Source organism: Ammospiza caudacuta, chromosome 8, assembly GCF_027887145.1.
Source record: "Ammospiza caudacuta isolate bAmmCau1 chromosome 8, bAmmCau1.pri, whole genome shotgun sequence".
NCBI classification, from domain to species: domain Eukaryota; kingdom Metazoa; phylum Chordata; class Aves; order Passeriformes; family Passerellidae; genus Ammospiza; species Ammospiza caudacuta.
Window position 1 is genome coordinate 18,996,557 of NC_080600.1, and position 21,480 is coordinate 19,018,036.

At 39.6% G+C, this 21,480-nt stretch overlaps 1 protein-coding gene across 2 annotated transcripts in view; it reads right to left on the reverse strand.

Annotated features, from left to right (window-relative positions):
- Window positions 1-21,480, reverse strand: part of PARD3B (par-3 family cell polarity regulator beta) — a 387,748-nt gene that overhangs the window by 80,819 nt on the left and 285,449 nt on the right. For both annotated transcript variants that reach the window (XM_058809265.1, XM_058809264.1), the window contains one exon: window positions 13,067-13,177. In XM_058809265.1, coding sequence (XP_058665248.1) covers window positions 13,067-13,177 — 111 coding nt within the window. The remainder of the gene's footprint in view (window positions 1-13,066; window positions 13,178-21,480) is intronic.

Genomic DNA, 21,480 nt, shown 5'->3' on the forward strand with positions numbered 1-21,480 from the left:
AGCTATGTGAAATTCTTTATGATCAAGAATTTCATCCTTTCAATACATCTATTACAACTACATTATATTTCTTGTTTTCTTTTTACTCTTCTGCACAAATCTATAAAATTTGCTCAGTGATCTCTTTTTCATTTCAATCCAAATGTTCAAATATAGGGAAACAAACTATCAGATTGCTGTTTTTTCTTTCTTTGTATTTACCTGTCCTTTTATGCCTTCTCACATGTTTTTCACGTGTGAAATTTCTCACATTTTTGTGAAGTTTTAAATTTCCACACTGTATTTCGGCATCGTGTTTTCACAGTTTTAAAGCAATCTTATCCATAGCACATACCAGCAGGTCCTCAAGAGTTCTTTAGTGAGGGGAAAAAAAATTGCTGTTCCTTCCATAACTTCTTTAATGCTCTGCCAACTCTACTAAGCAGGTCATTTCTCTGTATCCCCCTCTAGTCATTCACCGTTTCTCCGCCTGCCTTTGAAATTCTCCCTATCAGAAACAGCAAAATCTTTATTCCCTATCCCAACCCCTGCCCCCCAAATCAACCTACCAACCTAAAAATCCAAGACTTTTAAATTAACACAACTGTAACTCCAAACAACTCATTGAACAGTTACTACAAGACAGCCCCCAACTTGCAGCACTGGATGGGTCTGGTTAAACAACTGGTGTAAATTATTAAGAAAGATAAAATGCTCCTCAGCACTACGATGCTGGCAGTAAAACAAGAGCTGAGGAGAGGTGCAGATCACCATCTCAACAATTCAGTGAGGCACTAAAGTTTCTACAAACTTCCTGATGAGAGAAAGGGAAAAGAAAAAGTCATACAGAATAAAGGGAAATTAACATATTTCCTTTTGTATCTCATGACCACCTGCACACTGTGCTCTGCAGTTAAACCCCTGCACAATGGCACCAACTCCCCTTAGCTATGTTTCTGTAAAAACAGAGCCTTGGCACAGAAGCAGCCAGGACAGGCAACAGCAGTGCCATATCAGGAAATGCCCTTTCTTTTTTTTCTTGCAACCCATCTTTTTCTCAATAGCATTCAAACATGTATCCTACTCTAGTCATTCCCCACAACAAATAGGTTGGACTCGATCTCAAAGGTCTTTTCCAACCTAGTTGATTCTAGGTGAAATAATTTCAGAAAATATACAGTTTGATAAAAACATATATAACCTTAATAGAACTCCAGACAACTTTCTGAAAACATGTTGTATTTGTAGAAGTGAAATGAAGACAGAATCCCTATATATACTGTACTTCTGGAAGTAGGACACTGTATTCTGAAAACTTCTGTATATCTCATGTGCTGTTCAGTAGCACACCCCCAAAGCTATAAATCAAGGAATGCTCTCATTTATCCTTCAGATACTCTTCCCATCTGACATAGCTGCTCAAATCATACATGGTCAGTTCTCATCTAGCAACACATGAAAAGATGCACACACCTAGAGTGCAGCAGCCAGGAAAGGGTTAACAGCCTAAACAGCTCCTTCCAGCTGCAGCTCAGACACAGGATTGAGTTACTGTGGCTTAACAAGTTATTGTGTTTCTGCTGAGCTACTGTCAATGACCACATATGTATTCACCGCCTGTGACAAACACAATGTAAAGTGCTTTAGCCTGACATCGGTGACAGAGACACTGACAGGCAAAAGCTGGATTAAAAGACTGTAGAATACACAGTGAAGCAGCTGCAGCAAGGGATGTGAACTACCTCAAGAAAACTTCAGAAGAGCTGAGCAGAAGTGACTTTTGGAGAAGACCCAGAAATGCTTTTGGGAATGGAATGTGGGGGCTATGAAAAGCTGTAAGAGATACGTCTCATCTCTTGGCCCAGCAGTTGTAAGCTGGGTGGGTGGGTTGTGAGTGGGCAACAAGAAAATGCTGAAGCTTCTAAGACTCTGTGAAAATTAAAATACAGGACTTAATGTTACTAATTCAGCAGCCCAAAGAGGGCCAGGGTCATTAAAAGCTGTGGAGCCAAAGATGGCCTTCGCTGGGAAATAAACTGCAAGACACCAGCTGCAGCCCAACCTGCACTTCTGGGAGCCCAGCAGCAGCCCCAGCTCAAAATGAGCTTTGCACACTGAGGCAGGGGCTAATGAGGGTCCCTGTGCATCAGCTCGAGACTCGGACCCTCCTGTCTACCAGGCTGGACACAGGGTGCCCGCTCCCCAACAGGAGACACCCGAAGCAACTCAGTGGCACTGACAGCCACCAGGTCTGACCAGAGTGAAAAACCTGCACGGGCAAGCTTGGCCCAGGAGGGACCATGGCCTCTCTTACTTGGAGACCTGCAAGGCTGCATTTCACATCACAACAGCTGAATGTAGGGATAACCAAAACAAGCCCACAACAAAAGGCACATTTTCGGAGGTGTTTGAACTCCTCCTCCATGGCACTCCCCATGAGCTCTGAGAAAACCCTGTTTCTTCTGACTTTCCAGTGAAAGAGTAGAAGCGATGTAACTTTTTTTTTCTAATTTACCATGCACTGACCATGTATTTAGTACTGAGCAGAGCACAAAGAATGACATGTTTTGAGCACTAAGGTGCATATCTAAGTAGTCAAACACAGGACCCAAAAAGTATTTGCTAACCAAAATAATGTATAAACAAAGGGACTTCATTTATACTTCAGACGAACATAGCAAAATTGCTGATATGGTGGTGTAAAAGAACCAGTCTTTGTGGAAGCATGAGCAGCATGAATGAGCAAGATTCTGTTGGAAGTCAATGAAAGATGTCCCTGGGGGAGAACAAAGAATAAAAGCAGAGACAAAACATGTAACAGAAAACGGGCCACAGGTCTTTAGGATAATTTCTATTCCATTTGCAATAAGAGGAGCAGAATAAAAGTAGCGAATTGAGTGTGCATACCACCACTTTAAAGTATACCTAAACTTAAGAGGACCTAATCTTTAAAGTACTCTGAGATGACTGAGATGCTAAACATTCTACTCAGTTGTTCCTTGAGAACAGCAGAATAAAAACTACTTTATAGCTTTTTTCTCCACTCATGTGACTCTCTCTGAGATCTACATACTCTAATGATTACTCAATTTACATCTGATTTAGTATCTGCTTTTGTGTCTCATTTACCTAATTCATACATATATTGAGTAACGGGTTGTCTAGGGGCACGCAGCCTATTTCTGCAGGAGGTCACTTAGATTTCCACTGGGTTTAATGTTTTAATTCCTTTTTAGCTGCTAGCAAAATATATTTTGGTAACTAAAATATTGTTTTTTCATTCATTTACATAATGGTGAAATGAATACATCTTTTCTTCAGACATTCATAAGCCATAATCACTGATGGGAATGGGTATATTTCAGTTGAGTATCAGAGAAGATAATTTCAGTACAGTGCTTTTAATTTTTTAAAATTTCATAATTGTTTTACAGACAGGCCTATAATGACATTAACAATTCTATTCAAACCTGCCTCTTTTATCAGGAGAACACTCATTTTTATTTTTTCAAACAACATCACCTAACAAAACTCAAGAGGCAGGTGACCCTCATAGTTAAAAAAAAAATTAAAAAAAACACCTCTTGCCAGCAAATTGAGGACATCTGATATGGACTCACAAAGAATCAAACAATATTTAATTTAATATTATCTTTCAGGGTATTCTACTGGAGCCATATTTGTCAGAAACATCCTCCCTATAAGCTATGCAAATCTTTCTTCATTCCAGCTCATTCTATTGTGCTGGATTTGAACATCTCCCCCATAATTAGTATCTGTAATTGTAAATAAGAATAGAAACAGTCTCAGAAATAAAGAAAGACAAGCCACAAATTCAAGGGAGTTAGAGACTCAGGGTAACAAGATACAGCTCTTGTAGCATCATTAAATGCCCCAAAGACAAAAACCCACCACCAATCCATAAAATGTTGCCTGTTCCAGAAAACTATCCTGTGCCTGTAAAATACTGAACTGACCAAAGAAGCTGCCTTTGGAGTGTTGTAAGAAAAGAAAGGGAGAACAGAAAAACCTAAGGAGGAGATAGAGCAATGCCAATCTTAAAATTTAAGATTATGAAAAACCGAAGATGAAACATAGCCCTTTCCTACCACAAAATGAGGAATGGGAGCTTTGGATAGACAAGACTGAGGTCTTAATGTTCTTCCATTTATTTCAGAGGTGACAAGGAGTGATTACCAGCTTACACAGGATCCTGCCCTCTAAAGAAAATCCTGGCTCTAATGAGGTCAGTGTTTTCTCCTGTCCTATGAACTTCAATGAGAACATGATTTTTACCCTTGCTGTTAAATCAGAGAAAGCTTTTCTGCCTGTCCACATTAGTTGTACAGTGGGTATGAAATGCAGCAGATTAAGAAAGCAAACTATCAGATAAACCAAGTATTTTATAGTCTATAGTTTACTGCATTGTATCATTTTCTTTACTCACAACTACCCTGGAGTTATCATCTTGAAGTGACAATATCAGTAAAATTTAGATTATAAGGAACCCTCTGAAGGTTATCCTGCTCAATCTCCTGCTGAAAACAAGGCTGACTGCACAGATCAGGTTTCTCAGTCTCCTGCAAATAGGATGTTCCTTGTTTTGTGACAATGGCAATTAAAGAGTGGAAACATTCCAGGTTTGTCAGAATTACTTTGACATCTTTCACCTGAGATGTTGTGACACCTTTAAGAGCTCCTCCCTGCAAAATGGCCTTGAATCTGCAGAGACTTTGCACCCCTTAGCTGCAGTTGCAAGGCCCAGCTCCCAGTGGTGATTTAAAGGAAGTCTCGGGCTACTGTCATTTGCACTTTGGTGTTAAGAAGATATGTAAGGTGCTGTGCATATCATACCTGAGTCCCTTTTGTGAACATTAACTCACTCTGGAACAAACAGTCAGGAAAAGAGAATTAAAATAACAATACTCTTGGAAAAGAAGACTTAATTTTGCATATGCTTTGGATACTGAGAACCTAATGTCAGGAAGGCACATAATACCAATTGCAGTCAAAGCCACATAATCATCCCTCCAACCTCTCCAACTGACACATCAAACTGTTTCAGAGAAGTTCATCAGATAAACAGAGAACAAGTATAAAGCAACCACAGTACACCTGCAGAAAAGCTGTGGGGAGACAGAGACATCCACCTATGAACTGAATTGCTGCCAGTGACTGTCTTGGCTCCAGCAATTGCTGTAGCAGGTATCAATCAAAACTACAGAGGATTGGTAACACTGTCTTAAGAAAAATACCAGAGACATTGTCTTGACCATGGGAAGGCACAACATTGATCTAACACCTCGTGAAAACCCAACATTCACATCCACATCCTGTAACACAACTCAGGACAGACCCAGGAAAACTGGCACCTGCTGAGTCCCCAGGGCCACCTCTGTCAGTAAGGGAGTATTCCTGGGACATCTCCTGAGCAGGTACTTGCAGCTCCACTTCCTAGTGACACCTCATGAGTTCACACAACCATCTCTGCAACTGCATGAACATTATGCCTTCATGTGAATGAAATCCTAGCAGTGGAAGGAACAAGCCTAGCTTCATGTGATATGATACTCCATGCACATTTCTTTACACTACACATGACACTGAACCTAGAACGCATTGAACAGAATTTCTCAGTACAAGAACAGGAACAGCCTCCATCTGTTAGTCTGGGATTCACAGGTTGCTTCTAATTAACATTCCTTGATTTGAAAGCAAAACTCAGCTTTGCCTGAGCAGTCAAAGCTTTAAGGCTTTCAGGTATCTTGGTTTAAGATCACTATGGAGATTTACACATGCAAACAGATTTCCTGCCAGTCTATACCCACGAGTTACATTCTCATTTTTATGCTGTAGTAGCTAAGGGAGTCTGAGAACAGGAATTCTGTGCTGTGGCACTACTTCAAAGTGCATGCCAACGATTTATGATAGACTGTCGTAAATCACAAATGGAAGGGCAAGGAATGAAATGCTGCTTCCAAGTAATTCTTATTGATTCCAGAGTGGGAAAAAGCTGACCTACATTCAGTACTGCATCAAAGAAATCCCTAGGCCAGGACAGTCCATCTCCTAGAAAACACTCATTTAGCCTGGTTGGCCAGTACCTGGGCCTGTTTCACTTCATTAGTTTGGTCTGTAAGTTTCTCGAGCATTTCAGGTTTACAGAACCAAAACAACCATCAAGTAATAAAACTCTGATATATACAGAAGAGAGCCATGCATTGGCCCATTTAAGCCATTGCCCCTGAGCTGCTCTGACCTCTTAGGTGGACAGGTGGCACACCTTGTGAAAACGTGTCTCCAGATGACACCAGTGTCTCAATGACGAGCAAAACAAGGATGCTTAATGGCTTGGATGAGACTTCCATGCTTAGATTCTGAGAGCACAGCTATGACACCAGGAAGTGCTATTTCCATCAGTGTGCAATGCCTGGAATCACGCTGTCACAGTTAAAGAAGAAGGTCAATTCCTTTGTTCCACTCTGTTATCATCAGTTCTTAACCTGCACAATCTGGGACCAACTGTAGACCTAGGGCTGTCTTAAAAATGTCCTCCAGCAGTAAAAAAGCCACATGAAACAGCTCTGAAATTGCTGTCTGGCTCTAAATGTTGCAACAAAACCTGTGGAAGTAGGTGAGACCCATTCACCTCGGCTACTCAGAACCAAACATCAATCTCCCAGTGTTCCATGGTAGGTTTTTATTACATGTTCTGGTATGCAGAGCAGCAGCAGATCTAAAATGAGAATCATTCAGAATCAATGGGTTGGGATTAATCTGTCCTCCTGTCCAGTGCAAGTGCTGCCACAGTAATAAACAGAAATCTGATAACTTCATACTGTCAGCACAAAATGAAACTATGACCTTGACCTGTGCAACAGCATCCAGTAATTTTTTCATAACTTCAACATAGCATACTATATGGCTATGATCTAATAAGAATCTAAAAGTAATTAACTGGAATTTTTGAAAACTGAAGCCTTAATCAAATATGTATTCTTATCAGGGTTGCAAGCCAGCAATAAATTGGGACATTTAAAAAACTGGGACCCAATCCAATCTGTGATCTGATCAGGGTTCAATGGTTATAATAAATTGGGAGTATTAAAACTGGGATCACATCCAACACTTTATTTTGTCTAAACCACAGGACCTAGCTGTGCTGTAAAGTCAGGAATACTCAATGAACAGATATAGCATGTTGGATTAACCCTTAATAAATAATGATGCACAAGCTCAGGTGTCCCAAAAACATGTGGTTTAGCACAGAGCTTAATGGTGAGAATTGCAATTATGAACATTTTATCAGAGATCAATATGGACTTTAAACAGCCATAATAATGCTTTTAGACTTGGCAGGTGGAATGCACAGGAACAAAAGCTACATGGGGTCGCCAACAATGTGCATGTGTATGAACGTGCTCTAAGATGCACTATGCATTTTAAAAAAATCTTACTTTGACTTTTGCAACAGTCTGAATTTCAACTTTTGATTCAAAGCAATTTGGCTTTTCTACCATACTGCCATATATCCATCTATTTTAATTTTCGTTTCCAGTAATGTACAAACTGTTTGTAATTAAATATAATAAAACAAATGCTGACAGAAAGGGAATGAAGTTTCACTCCCAAGTACTCTCTCCTCTCTAAGTGGACTCTAAATGTTTTTATTTCTGTAAGAGGTATCCCTTCGTGCAGGGATCTTGCAGCTGCAAAATTAAACTGTTGTTTGCCAAATACCAAAACCATATGTATTGATTTTTTAACTATGGGAACAGGCAACAAGCATCAGGGCTGATAAGACAAGAGAAATGCTCTTCAGTTGCTGGAAGGTTTCTGAAAAGTAAAGGAAAGTCAGTCTTTAACATAAAAACTGAAACCATTTAGTTTTACCCCTATTTGAGATACAGTATAACTTAAGCATTCAGTTCATACACTGAGAAAGCAGGGGCCAAATACTCCTTCTGCTTCTCTAACACTCGACTCAAACCTCAATACTACTAAAAAATTTTCCTCAATTAACTCCAATGTGGACTACAAAACCAAGACTGTTTTAACAAAACTACTCCAACAAAAATATGCAGAGGATTATTTTTCACATGGAGTGCCTCCTCATTAACTAACTCTCATGCTACTTTAAAAAATCCTCCAATTTTCAACAAGGTGCTTCATTTTGTAAATTTTATTCTAATGTCAAGTAAGCGTTCAATTCTGTTGGAAGAGAAATTTAGGTCTCAGTAGGAAAATCACAGTAAAATAATACTAAAGAAACAGGAAAAAATATTTTTCTTTCAATTGATAGTCACTTTATTTGTATTTAAAAGGCAAACAAATTATGATGTGTAAAACTCATGCATGTAATATATTTATCCAGTTCATTTTACAATGACTTTCAAATGTTAGAAAATGAAAAGAACCATAAATGAGTGGGAAAGAAATGGAGGAAGGGATGAAATCTTTTTTGAGGGAAGGAAAAGACAAGGCCTCTTCCAGTATTTAAAAATGTAGCAAACATCCTATCGTTAAAATGATAAATTCTGAGTAATTTACACTGAACACACTAAAAATACAGATTTGAGTCAGCTTGATCAAAATAACCCGCAGATATAGCATTTGTTTCTTCCTTTTATGGGCAGATTCTCAACCTTTGGAGCACATGCTTTATTACAGCCAAACTCTTTGAAGCATGAACAAAACAATGAGTTTATTTAAAATAAGGCCTCAGTCCAATGAAGCATGTGACTTGTGTCAGGAAGGACAAACCATCACCTCAAAGAACTGTACCCCCAGTTAAGTCAATACTCCTGAACTATCATGAGGCTCCTGTCTTTTCCCCACTCAAAATTCCCTGACATTGCATCACCTTGGCATAATGAAAACTAAAGGAGGTAGGGGGAGAAGAAAATAATTTAAAGGAGGTGCTGAATTCATATTCAATTTGACACAGATAAGGCTATTACTAAAGAAGGAATGCCTAACATCCAAAGTTCCTGTTCACTACTTGAAGCTTGCAGAAGTAGTAGTTGTATAATAAAGTATTGGCTTTGAAAAGAAAGGAAGCCTGGGGCTGAGATCTGGAATCAATTCTTAGCTTGACAGGGACTTTTCAGGAACCTGGACAAGCAGTTGCACTGCCTGCATGTCACATTCCCACCCAGAGGACACTTTTTTCCTGTCAGATTTTCTCTCTTCCACCTCAACTGTAAGTGCTTGGAGTCAGGCCCAAGCTTCCCTAACAGTAATGAACACAATGAGACCTTCATCTTGCTGGGGATTGCTAGGGAATAAAAGCAGTAAAAAAAAAAAAAAAAAAGATATCAGCATTTCAGTGCAGGATGTGGGGCTGCTTCAGAGAACTGCAGCTACATGGCAGCACTGAGAATTGTTCTGAAAATTGAGACTGGGACAATGTGCAATAGAAATTACTAGGCTAGCAAAATAGTAAATTTATTTTCACTTTCTGAGGTTCAAATCTGAAACTTGGCAGCCCATAAAAAGAGTTGCCAGGCAAATTTATGCTGAGGACCAAAGTGCAAGCAAATCCTCTCCTTTTGGGAATCATCTGCATTACAGAGTGAGCACTGAATACTCTGTCTGCATACGCCCACTAGCTCTAACACATTCTGGATGTGCCAGACTCGTTGCACATGCACTGTTCAATTCCTTCTCTGTGCAAGCAGGAAATCCAACCTGTTCCAGGCATGATGGGCTTACACTCATGCAGCACAACTTCACAAGAGCTGATGTCTCCCATCAGAACCAGTCACTGAGCTTGTACTGCACAGCACTGTGCACTGAACACATCTGACAGTTTTGCATGTCTAAAGCTTGTCAAAATTTCTGGAAGAAGGCTGTAGTCTGTACAGCAAGCCTATCCCTGGGATTTTGTGAAATATTGTTGTGCCTATCCCATACCAACCAAAAAACTGCAAAACTATGAGACACAGCCTAGTCCTGTAAACTGAAAATGCACTTCCTACCAAAAAATATTTCTCAGCTGAGATCTTGGAACAGTATTCTGTTTTTTGGAGAGCTGCCAAGCATATATTGCATGCAAAACCAACATCCAAAACCAAGCGAGTTCCACAGCTGCTAAGATGCTGAAAAGCACTTGATCATTAATCCTGTCACACCCAGCCCAAGAAGCAACTACTCTAACCTCTTCCACTAGTGTCCAAAATGGACAACATGGCCTCTGAAAAAAAAATAACAGTCAGATGACAAATCATAGTATCTTTTAGTATGGTAGGCAGTCAGCATTTAAGAAAACTGTTTAAACAAAGTATCTGACTTTAGGATTGTAATAATTGAATTGAGGATCTGAACAAGAATTAGTTATATAGCTAATCTTGGAAAAGTAAAATTAGATGTGCATTTTGTTATTCTAGAAAGGCTAAATGTTAGAAAAGCAATTTTAGCTTGTTCAAGATAATAAATATAGGATTTGATCACAGGTATCAGAGGACAAAACTTGCTGAATTTCTCTAATATTTTCTACTATTACATCCCCCATAATTTTAACATACGCTCATCTCAACCAACAAGAACATATCTGAAAATATGAATGTGTTCTACTAAGCTTCAGTTTTATAAATATGAGACCAAATATGCAGGATTGCAGTTAGTGAAGTCATAGAAGCAGATGATCTATGGTGTGAATGTGCCACAAGGTTTTCTTTGCCAATATGTGCATTAAAATCTTGGACTTGAATTACATTATAGAATTACTAAATCTTGGGACGAAGCTATAAAACTTGTCTTTACTGTCTTATTGAGCATCATCTTTAGGTGAACAGTCAACAACTAAGCAAAAAGACTGATCTACATTCAAGTCAGGTAATGCTTCCTTAGTGATTTTAATCAATTTCCCAAACAGTTTTTACCCATATAGGAGAAGTAGCTTCTTTATATAATTTTTCTCTAACTAAAATAGATCCTCTTCTATTTTATGACCAGCTCAAGAAAGGTTCAATAGTAAGCCTGTAGGCAGTCTAATGTGGACAAACACACAGCCATGCTCTTACTTCATTTAGAAAGTTGAAGCAAATTGGTTGTTTTTATGGCACACGTTGCATACCTTTGAGGATAACATAGGGCAAATTTCTTTGCTATTTTTCTGGGCTTTTAAAAATTTTTTAATTTGAATCCCTCAGAGATATAAGATATACTACCTGATACAAAACTGTGATATTCCTATTCTTGTGCTTTACAGAAGAAGAATCAAATAAGTGAGTTAAAAATATCATCTTGGTTCATCCACTTCTCAATACACCTGCTGTTCTCCATTTCAGTCACAAACTCTTCCAGGTCAAAACTGAAATCATTACTAGAGAAACCAGGATGATGAAGACATTGAGCTGCCAGTTTCTAATGCAGCCGTACCAAGTTACTGTCAATCGGTGACTGTAATTAAAAAAAAGCACACAACTCTAAAGAAATATAAAGAACAATTATCTTGTGTCCAATTGGAATGTTAGACCTCTAGACAGAAGGGTTCATTCCTTCCAGCCTGCCAACATTTTAGTAAATGACACGGGCCCTTTAACAGATGGGATACATGCTTCTTAGCTTGCCAGGATCCTAATAAAAGACACTGGCTTCTTTAAAATGAAGGACACATACCTCTCAAATTGCCAGTATCCAAATTGGGAGTCAGCAGTTTAATATAAAGGCACTCATCAATCTGGCAAAAATCAAGGACACGGCACAGAAATTTTAAAACAAATGGTACAAAGTTTCTCCTGACACAACTTAGATGAACTAAATACTTAAGCACTGGCTAAGCATATCCAGTAGCAGTGCTGTAGTAACTAGATACCTTGCTAGCTTTTAAAGTAGTAAAAATTAGCAGCAGACTTCAAGGGTTTGGACTGACTTTCTTCCCCAATCAAATCCATTAGTTACCACTTATAGGGCTGACCATGCACTGCATGACTCAAATGAAAGCAGGGTGTCTTTTCCCTGGGCACTACGCAGTACCACAAAGGCTGACCCATGTGAAAACACTGCACAAAAGGAACCATGTCTGCTTCCATTCTCTCCCAGGAGCAGGACATTTCAGTAAAGGAGAGAGACCTCTGACAAGTTTTCTACTTGCATTGACAATGTATTACTACAACTTTTAAAGTTTTACAACATCTGCAGATACTTCTTGGGAGCCAGAAACTATGGGCTCTTCAACTTTTCTGACAGCAGCCATCAGAGGGAAACAAAGACCTTTTTCAGCATATGAGGTACTTCTGGATGTGTTGGAGAAAGGGAAAGAGGAGATTTCTGAACCTTGCTGACACTGACAAACTGTTTCCGGTTCCTGAAGAGTAGACATGGGGAAAAGCAGAAAACTGTAAAATCTCTTAATCTGGAAAGATAAGGAATTCACTAAGACCAGGCATAGAAAACTGTATTTTATGAACAGGACAGACTCCTGGGTCTTACCTCAGAAATACAACACCACCTAGCAGGCACTCACCCAGATTCTTGCCTTGCCCCTCTTGCCTGCCACCCCACTGCTGGCAGACTCCTGCCTCTGCAGACTGATTTGAACCATCTGAACCTGCTTTCTTCCAGGTGTTTCCTCAGCATATTCAACATTTGTTGCATATGTATTTCTGCAACACGAGGCTTATTAACAAACACTGTGCAGAAAAGAACACACCAAAGTACAAAAACTACTATCTGATGGCACAGCCAGCTGAAGCCAAAGAGGTCTGAAGTGCTAGAAAACAATGGCAGAAACTGTCAGGAGAGAAGGGAGGAGGTTCTTGCTGTAGAGAAGCTAAGGAGAAAATTACTAAGTCAGCTGGCCTTGGGAATGGGCAGAGGTGAAACAGGATTTGAAGGAACTGATTTTCACCAGCTAAAGCAGAAGCTGGGATTTGAATGCAACAGTGAAGTTCACAGAAACTGCAGAACAACAAGTTCCTGTCACACAGCAGCTCTGACTCGGCCAGGAGCAGCCCAATGCTCTGGTTTGCCTGGACCTGACTGCAGTGGGCATTGTCTGGGACAGGCTGGCTGCTCCTTCAGGAAACCCCTTGCTCTGAGGTTTCTCACCTGATGAACAAAGATGCTCCTGCCATTTACTCACCTTTCACGCTCATCTTTCATTTTCTCCAGCTCCTCCTCTTTAAGCATGCCTTGCTTTGGAATCCCCTTCTGATCTGCCTTGCCACTTTTATCTTCTTTCTTCTTTCCAAATCTGTTAAAGATATCAAAGAAGGAGTCATGAGGAAATAATTACAGAAGAAAAAACAGTACTTATCTATCATAAACCACAGAAATTTTAGGCAATCAAAACACTGAGTTTTTATCTTAGTGACTCATAAATTTCCCACATTGGAAGATATGGTATCAGTATTACCTGGGCCATATATAAGAGGAAGGACTAGTTACAAATTGATTTGGACCCTGTACTTTTGGAAGCTATTGCTTGAAACTTAGTTGAAAAGCCCTGTCAAACCTGAAGTGCAGGGCATTGCAGAGCTGAAATATTACATGGCACATTTTAAAGTGGCTGAAGGCTCCTCTTGCCACATGACAGCTCTCTGAAAGTCATCTGCAGTGGCTGTGGTGTCAGCACCCAGACTGGGCCACCATTTTGCTCTTACCAGTAACTACTGTCTCTCATTCATGACGCCCCAATTTTAGCATTTGTTCTTTGTTTAAATGAGGATGCAATCAGAAAGAATAAAATCTTGCTTTGTTCTAAGAGTACAAATCTAGACAGTTCATAAGAGCTCTTTTTTAAACTTCTGGAGTTTTCTTTCTGCCTAGTAATATATCATCATGTAATATTTATGCTGTGAAAGTCCTCCAGAGGCCCCAGTGGGTTTGGGGCTTGCACTGTTGTTTTATACACTGTACAAATATGCATAACAAGTCTGCTTTACCCAGCCTACAAAAGGTGGCTGAACTGGGGAGCTGCATTTAATTTCTGGTGGAGTTAGACAGAATACTGGGGTCAAATATGCTCATGAATTATGGACCAAATAAAAAGTTTAAAAACCTCCCCTCCTCTGCACAAATTTAAAATTCTCAGTTTCACAAGTAAATGACCCATCTGTATCTTCCACTGCAAATTAATGTGTCCTCATATGCATGACAACAATGTAAAGAAAATTAATTACTTCTTGATTAAATATACAATATTTATAAATATCACAAACTAATTACTCTGACTCAAAATCTCCAACTCTTCTGTGAAAGTCTGCAGCATTGCCCCCGTGATCTTTCTTATACCCTTTTTATTTTTCATGCCAGCCCAAACTGCCTCAAGTGGAACAGCTGAACTACTGTGACTATACTTAAGCTGTAAATCATTGACTTTATGCTTCTCCACAGGCAAAAGCAGAAATTTTGCAAATAGTCAGGCTCATAAGATAATGATCCAAATTTTTTGTGAATTTAATTAATAATTCTGAGCTTGTAGTCAAATGAAGTGACTGGGAACTCTGCAGCAAGTTTTCCAGACAATAAGAACTTGGTTAGAAAGGGAATGATGGATGTGAGAGACAGACACATAGCATGTGGCACTAATCATAAGGGCAAATACTACAGGTAGTAACATGAGATGCTTTATAGTGCCTCTGTCATGGACTGTGCTGGGGAGCAGAGAGCCTCCATGGTTTTCTCTTTTTTCCTATGTGCTGCTGTAGAGATAGATGGTGTCTTGCATTCTTTGAGGGATCCTTTGCTCAAAACACACACCTTGTCTACAAACAATCTTCAGGTCTTTTTTCATGGTCCCTACTCATTTCAGCACTTCCAGAAATACAGAATATACTTTCCACGCTTTTCCTGAGTGTACAGCAGCAGACTGATTTCACTGCTTCTGAGTTCCAGCAGTTCCAAGAGACTGGAGTCACACACCCCATGAGAATGTGGTGGTGGCAGTGAAGGCAACAGTCAGGAAACACAAGAGAGACAGAGGTTGTACATAGAGTGAGGAGAAACAAAGTAAGGTGGGTGAACAGGTATGAAATGACCCAGGTGAAAAAGAAAAGCCAAATGAAACTCTGCATATATTACTCTCTACAGAGATGCTGGGCAGCCAAACAAGAAATCACCTGGGTATGAGCACCAGCAGGCTGCTCCTGAAACACCCCTGCTTTCTGACACTTGGTCATGCTGGGAAGATCACACTGCAGTTTTCTCAGGAGGCCATATTAACACTTGCATCTTGGTCATAATCCAGCTCTGGTACTTTGTTTATATTCAGGCTGCCTGCTTTTCTCTCACAGTTTCAATTATAGGTTTGTGGAGTTTCATATTCGACTGTAGCATGTATTGATTTTGAAAACATTATTCTTGGGCATTTTGTATTGCTGCAGGGAGTTGAAGTTGGATATGTTGCATACTCAAGAGAAATGTAAAAACCCCAAGTCTTTAACACACATCCCTTCAAGTCTAGATATTATTTCTTGCTTACTGGAGAAATACATTTAAAATAAAATAAAGTGACAATTTTGATTGCAAGAACTGCCAACATGACAAACCTTACAAAAACAGTGCTGTTTGCTGGTAGAATTGCTCCTGCCATAAATTTGGCAAGTTTCAGTGTAATTATAAACTGGGAATAATGAGTTGGTCTTGACGAAAACAACTTTTGTTGTTGTGCTGCATTGAAGGCAGTGTGGCCAGCAGGCTGAGGGAGGTGATTTTGCCCTTACACCCCACTCTCATGGGACCCCATCCTGAGTGCTGCATCCAGCTCTGGGGGCCTCCAACATACAAAAGGGTGTGGAGCTGCTGGAGTGAGTCCAGAGGAAGCCACAAAGATGGTCAGAGGGCTGAAGCACCTCTCCTATCAAGAAAGGCTGAGAGAGCTGGGGTTGTTCAGCCTGGAGAAGAGAAAGTTCAATAAAGAGAGATCATATTGCACCTTCCAGTACCTAAAGGGGGCTACAGAAGAGATGGACAGGGACTTTTCCCAAGGACAAGGAGCGATAGGACACAGGGGAATGGCTTTAAAGTGAAAAGGGGTAGGTTTAAATTAGATATTAGGAAGAAATTGCTCACTGAGCATGGTGAAGCACTGGAACAGGTTGCCCAGGGAAACTGGAGTTGCTGGAGGTGTTCAAGGCCAGGTTGGATGGGGCTTTGAGTAACCTGGGACAGTGGAATGTGTCCCTGCCCATGGCAAGGTGGAACTGGTGATCTTTAAGGTCACTTCCACCCAAACCATGATATGATTCTATGACTACTTCTTTGCAATTTTTTGCTTCAGATAGATTTGTTTGGGCTTAAAATTTTGACTTGTTACACTAAGTATGCAGCATGTAGCTTAACGCTAGGGAAATAGTCAGATGTAGCTTTTTTTTTTTGGCCTGTTCTGCCCATTGCTAAACATCCATTCTCTTATTATTACTATTTTTCATTCTGTTCTCTTATTATGTTTTTCAGCTCAACAAAAATCTTCCACAAATATTAGAAAATAAAAGCACCACAAAATTTAACAGCATTAAGAAAAGAAATATACACAGACAGCATTAAACCACAAAGAACCCAGTATTATCTCTGCCTGAATTTATACACCCTGTCCTAAAAGTTATGGTCTGTTCACTGAGGTGTTCTAATTGCCATAGGCTTCTGATGACAAAATTAACTTCCAGCCATTGTAATTTTGCATGGGTTTGTGAGGTTTAATAGTCTCTGCTGCTTATTGGAACAACAAAAAAAAAGAGGTAGTAAGAGTACTTGCTGCATGATCAGATTAGGTTTGATCATATTATCAGTATGAGGGCCTCCACTGACTTCAACAAGAACAGGATAAAATTTATTGTCAAATTATACTATGGAATTAATCAAGTCCATATTAAAATTCTATAGAAACTGAATGGCTTTAGGATTTGAAAATGCCAATTCTCCAGGCAATGAATAATTGGACTGGTAAAATCTGCCTTCCATATTAATACTATTGTCAGCAGAACAAAAACATTACTGAAAAATTGTATGGTACACAAATTTTTAAAATGTCTGTTTTGCTATACTGTGCACAGTGAAATTTGCTTCAACTTAATATCTGATGGATTCATTACTCTGAAAAGATTTTATAACAAATGGAGAAATATAACTAGAAGAGCTGAAAACAAATGGATCAGCTCTATTTTCTCATTCTATAGCCATCTATAATCAATTTATGTCAAATTAAGCCACTGGTCATTGCAATGACAGTAAGGAAATAAATCCATGCCTTCCCAGGTTGAGTAAATGCCCCAGTTCTTTGATTATTCACTGTAAATGCCTGGGAAGCACAGTTTAAGATGTTACAGCCCTGTTTACCTTAGTATACTTTTCAGTTGGGAAAGTTAATATTCCAACTACTCAGAGCAGAGCTCTCCTGTAAATAAAAACATAAAGGGTTTTTCTTTATGTGAACAGATATTTGAGCGCTTCGTGCTTTTGGGAAAAGCCCATATGCAGCTGCTGAAAATATGCTGTGCAAGAGTGAGGCATTATCCTATTTCTATTAATTTCAAAGGGTGCCCTGCAAACAACTGAAATCATTCCCCTCAGAAACATTAAAGAAATAAAGTCTCTAAATACCAAAGGTATGTTGTCTTGCAGTATTTATTGCCATTCTATTTGCTGTAGCATTAAAGCATATGTATGCTTCTTTCCAAGGATTCTAAGAGATAAAAATGAAAACAAACCTACTACAGAACCTGCTCTGTTATTACTTGGGATAAATGTCTTGCATGCAAGACCTAAAGCTGTGGTCATGGCAACACTTCGTTTCCGTGTGGAGCCAGATCTCAAATGTGTTGATATTTGCTTCAAGGATTAAAAAGCAGGCAGGTCTATAGACCCAGACTTCTAAGCAGCAGAAACATCTGGTGGGTGGAACCTTGAAAGCTGCTTGCTGACTAAATTCAGCAATTTGGATTTCTTAGCTAATGCAGTTGCCCGAGATCAGGAGGTTCCACTACAGCTAACAAGGTACATAATGGAAGTACAAACATCTGTGGAAAACAATTCAGAAGAGCCTACGACACAGTCAAGCAAGGCACAAATCCTAACACTGTCAGAAAATCTTGACATCTCCAGAAATGATTTGTAAAAAACCAGAGTGATTTGTAAAGTACATATAACAAAAGCTCTGACTCTAAGTCATTTCACAGCAAAATGGGGAAAAATGCTGAGATTATTAAAGCAGGTCCCTTATGAAACGCTAGAAATAACTCTTAAAATTAAATTTAAATGTGAGTAAGAATGAATAAGTGAGAAAGAAAGATAAAGATACTAATAAGGTATGATTTTCAGGTCCACACAGGGACTATAAAAAGCTTATTAACTGCCACTACTGCGGTGTGTTTTAAGTTATTTTATCACTCAGCTTTTACGGTAGAAGAAATACTCTAGAAGCAGCGCTGTGCTTTGATTAATTGCTTTCATACATACACTTTTACAGAGTATTAAACATTGCTGTAAAGATCCTTAGTGAATCAGACTTGATGGTGATTACAGGCCAGGCTCATTTCACATTTATGTTAATAGCAGCATTAATGAAATACATCTTTCACATTTTTAGCGGCTCTCTAAATACCTAAAAGGTTTGTTACTAAATGTTTATTTACTGGGCAGAAATGTGCCATTGAGCATTACACCATCGGGATCAAGAGCTTTGCAACAGCTAAAAAAACTACAAAAAGGAAAGAACCTGTTTTGGTAAAACATGGAAAAAGAGCAGCTGAGTGCTGGGGGGCTGTGGACAGGAGGGGATAAGCATCTCCTTGCCTGGTCCTCTGCCAGCCCCTTGCTGCCACAGAGTGGATCCTATTCCCTCTGTGGAGGATTTAGCCCCAGCAACATGGAGATGCCCCTCCCAGTGTCCAACACACATTACAGCAGAACCTCCTTATGACAAAGCCTTTGCCCAGGAACAGGTCTTGACCCAACCTCCCTGCTTTGGCAGGGTGAAAGGGAGGTGCCAATAAGATGATGAACACAGGAGAGGGTTATTTCAGCCCCTGATGCTCCCTGCTCTGGGGTCGGGAGTGCCTCCAATTCCGGGACAGTGCTCCGTACAACACCAATACTGTTGGGTAAATTGGAAAGGGAATTGGAAAATAAAGAGGAAAAACATGACTTCTAGTTTGATTTGGTGAGGCTTGCTTGCAGGAAAGACTTTTGCAGCTGGGCTGCTGCCTCCCTGTTCTCCCACTACTAGGGCTCACTCCCAGGGCAGCAACAAGGGGAGGCCAGCGAAAGCAGAAGCTTTCCATGGCAAACAACAGGGCAGCTTAGGCAACCAAAACCAGCTCCCCTGCAAAGGGAAAAAAGGACCTAACCTCTGATTTATTACATCAGTGGAAGCATGGAACAAATTGTCCAGGTGTGCTATTCTACAATTATTATTTGTGTTTCACAAATGCAGCTGAACTTCCTGAATGTGAGAATCCTCATATTTAGCGATCTTCAGATTATTTTTAGAGATATCCACATTATGCTAATGCTGTGATCAGAATTAAAATTATTATGATCAGCAGGAAGAGAGAAGTTATGCAGAAGTTGCAAATATTAAAAAAATCCACCTTATTATGCTCCTGTACATCAAAATTAAGCAAACAAGTGCCATTTTTGTATTTTTTAATTTATTTTTTATTTACTGTATCAGACTGCTGGAGCTAGACTAAAATGACTGAACTTCCACAGCCAGTCTAATGGGAGTAAAACTTATCTTTTAAGAACTCTGATTAAACACAACCTCCCCCACCCGTTTATTTCTTTGATGCCCAAATTAGCATCTTTTCTGCAGCATGCTGAATTAATTAGTACAGTGACAAAGAATTAGTCCAGATAAGATCAAAGCTGAAACCATATTTATCTGGAATTTGAAATTAAGAGCAGAGAGTATTAACCCTCAGCACTTCAAGGAGCTTTCCACATGGCACACTTAGTAAGACTTCTGTGAGTTCATTCAAAATAAATCAACAGTGCAATTTTTTTCCCCACTGAAGTTTTGCTAAAAGGAAAATAAATTTGCCATAAATTCTGCTACAATGCGAAACTGCCTTTAATGCAGACCCTGTACATGCTACTCATTATGTAACTTGTAGGCATCAGTAGAACAAAGCAAACAAAGCTGAGAAAAGATACTTAATCACATTTGTATTAATGCATGGATCATCACATTGTTCACAGACTTAAGGGCTACTGAAAGAATTCCCAGCACGGAATCTGAAAAGCTGCCTGCTGTAACACCTCACAGGTAAATAATCTATAATCATCAGTGGAGAGGGTCACACACAGAAATGAAATGTCAAACAGAAGCCCTAAATTACACACTGAAGTTTAAAGTTTACTTTTAGAGTATCAACCATGTGGACAGCAATAAAGGAAAATCTTCATTTCTGGTATCACTGCCTGAACATTATCTGTTTCAGTACCAGATAAGACTGGATGCTGTTTCCCATGTGACATGCAGGAGGCTGATGTTTTGCCTAGAAATTGCAAAATGGAGGCAATTTAAATGGCACCCCCAAAATCTTCTCACCCATCTTTCCAAAGCCTTTGAGCCCCCCCATAACCTTATTTTTAAAACACAGAACTTGGTCTTAAAAAGACAGAGGTGAGTTACTGTAACTCACTCTGATAATTGGGTACTAGGAAATTCTTACCAGCAGAGCACTCTTGCTCATCTGTACCATATGCAAAATCTTACTTGTGCAGTATAAAAAATGAACCAAAGACAAAACCCGAGGGAATGTGATGGCACCCTAAGACTTGGGCCACCTGAGCTCAAGTGTAAACAAAGTCCATCTACTGAACCAATGGAATAGAATAACTCTCATCAACTACTGTGTTAACCTAGACAACAGAAGGCAGCTGTGAAGAGTCATCCTTCATACTTCAAGGAGTTTATTTTTAGAAAACATGCTGAGGTAGTCTGAGTCCTGGAGGTAGCATTTATTAAAGGGGGTCACTTCTTCCATTATCTGACCAGGAAAATGGTAATGTTCAATGCCAGCTATACACCTGTTTCCATCAAATGATGTTTTAATCATCCAGTGACCACATTGCTAGTCTTTTTGGTCACAGGACCAAAAATTCAGCATCCTATGTTACATATATCACAAAAGAAAAGTCTGCAGTAAACAAGGACAGCTGTGATTTACAGCTTGATCAGAAGGAGGAAAAAAAAAATCCATTTATGGTCTGTCCAATGCAACAAGCACTGCCCATTTGTCCACCAGACTGTGGAACTACCCTGTACCAAAGTAAGAAATTATTCCCATATATTCTTATTTGTCCCTGCTTGCATAGAGCAGCAGTTATTTTCCCCTTCTGGTTTCCCTTTACAAGCATGTAATTTCTTCTGAAGCAAATACTAATTCTGCTCCAAACTGTGCAGAGAACATTGCTGCACCTTCCCTGTAAGGGCTCTGTTAATGGCAACCTGCCAACCCCAGGGGAACACAACAGTCCCATCCATGTCTTGGGCATGGGAACTCCACATTCAAAACCAACAGAAAAAACCAGCCCTTGACTTTGCTTTCCTAA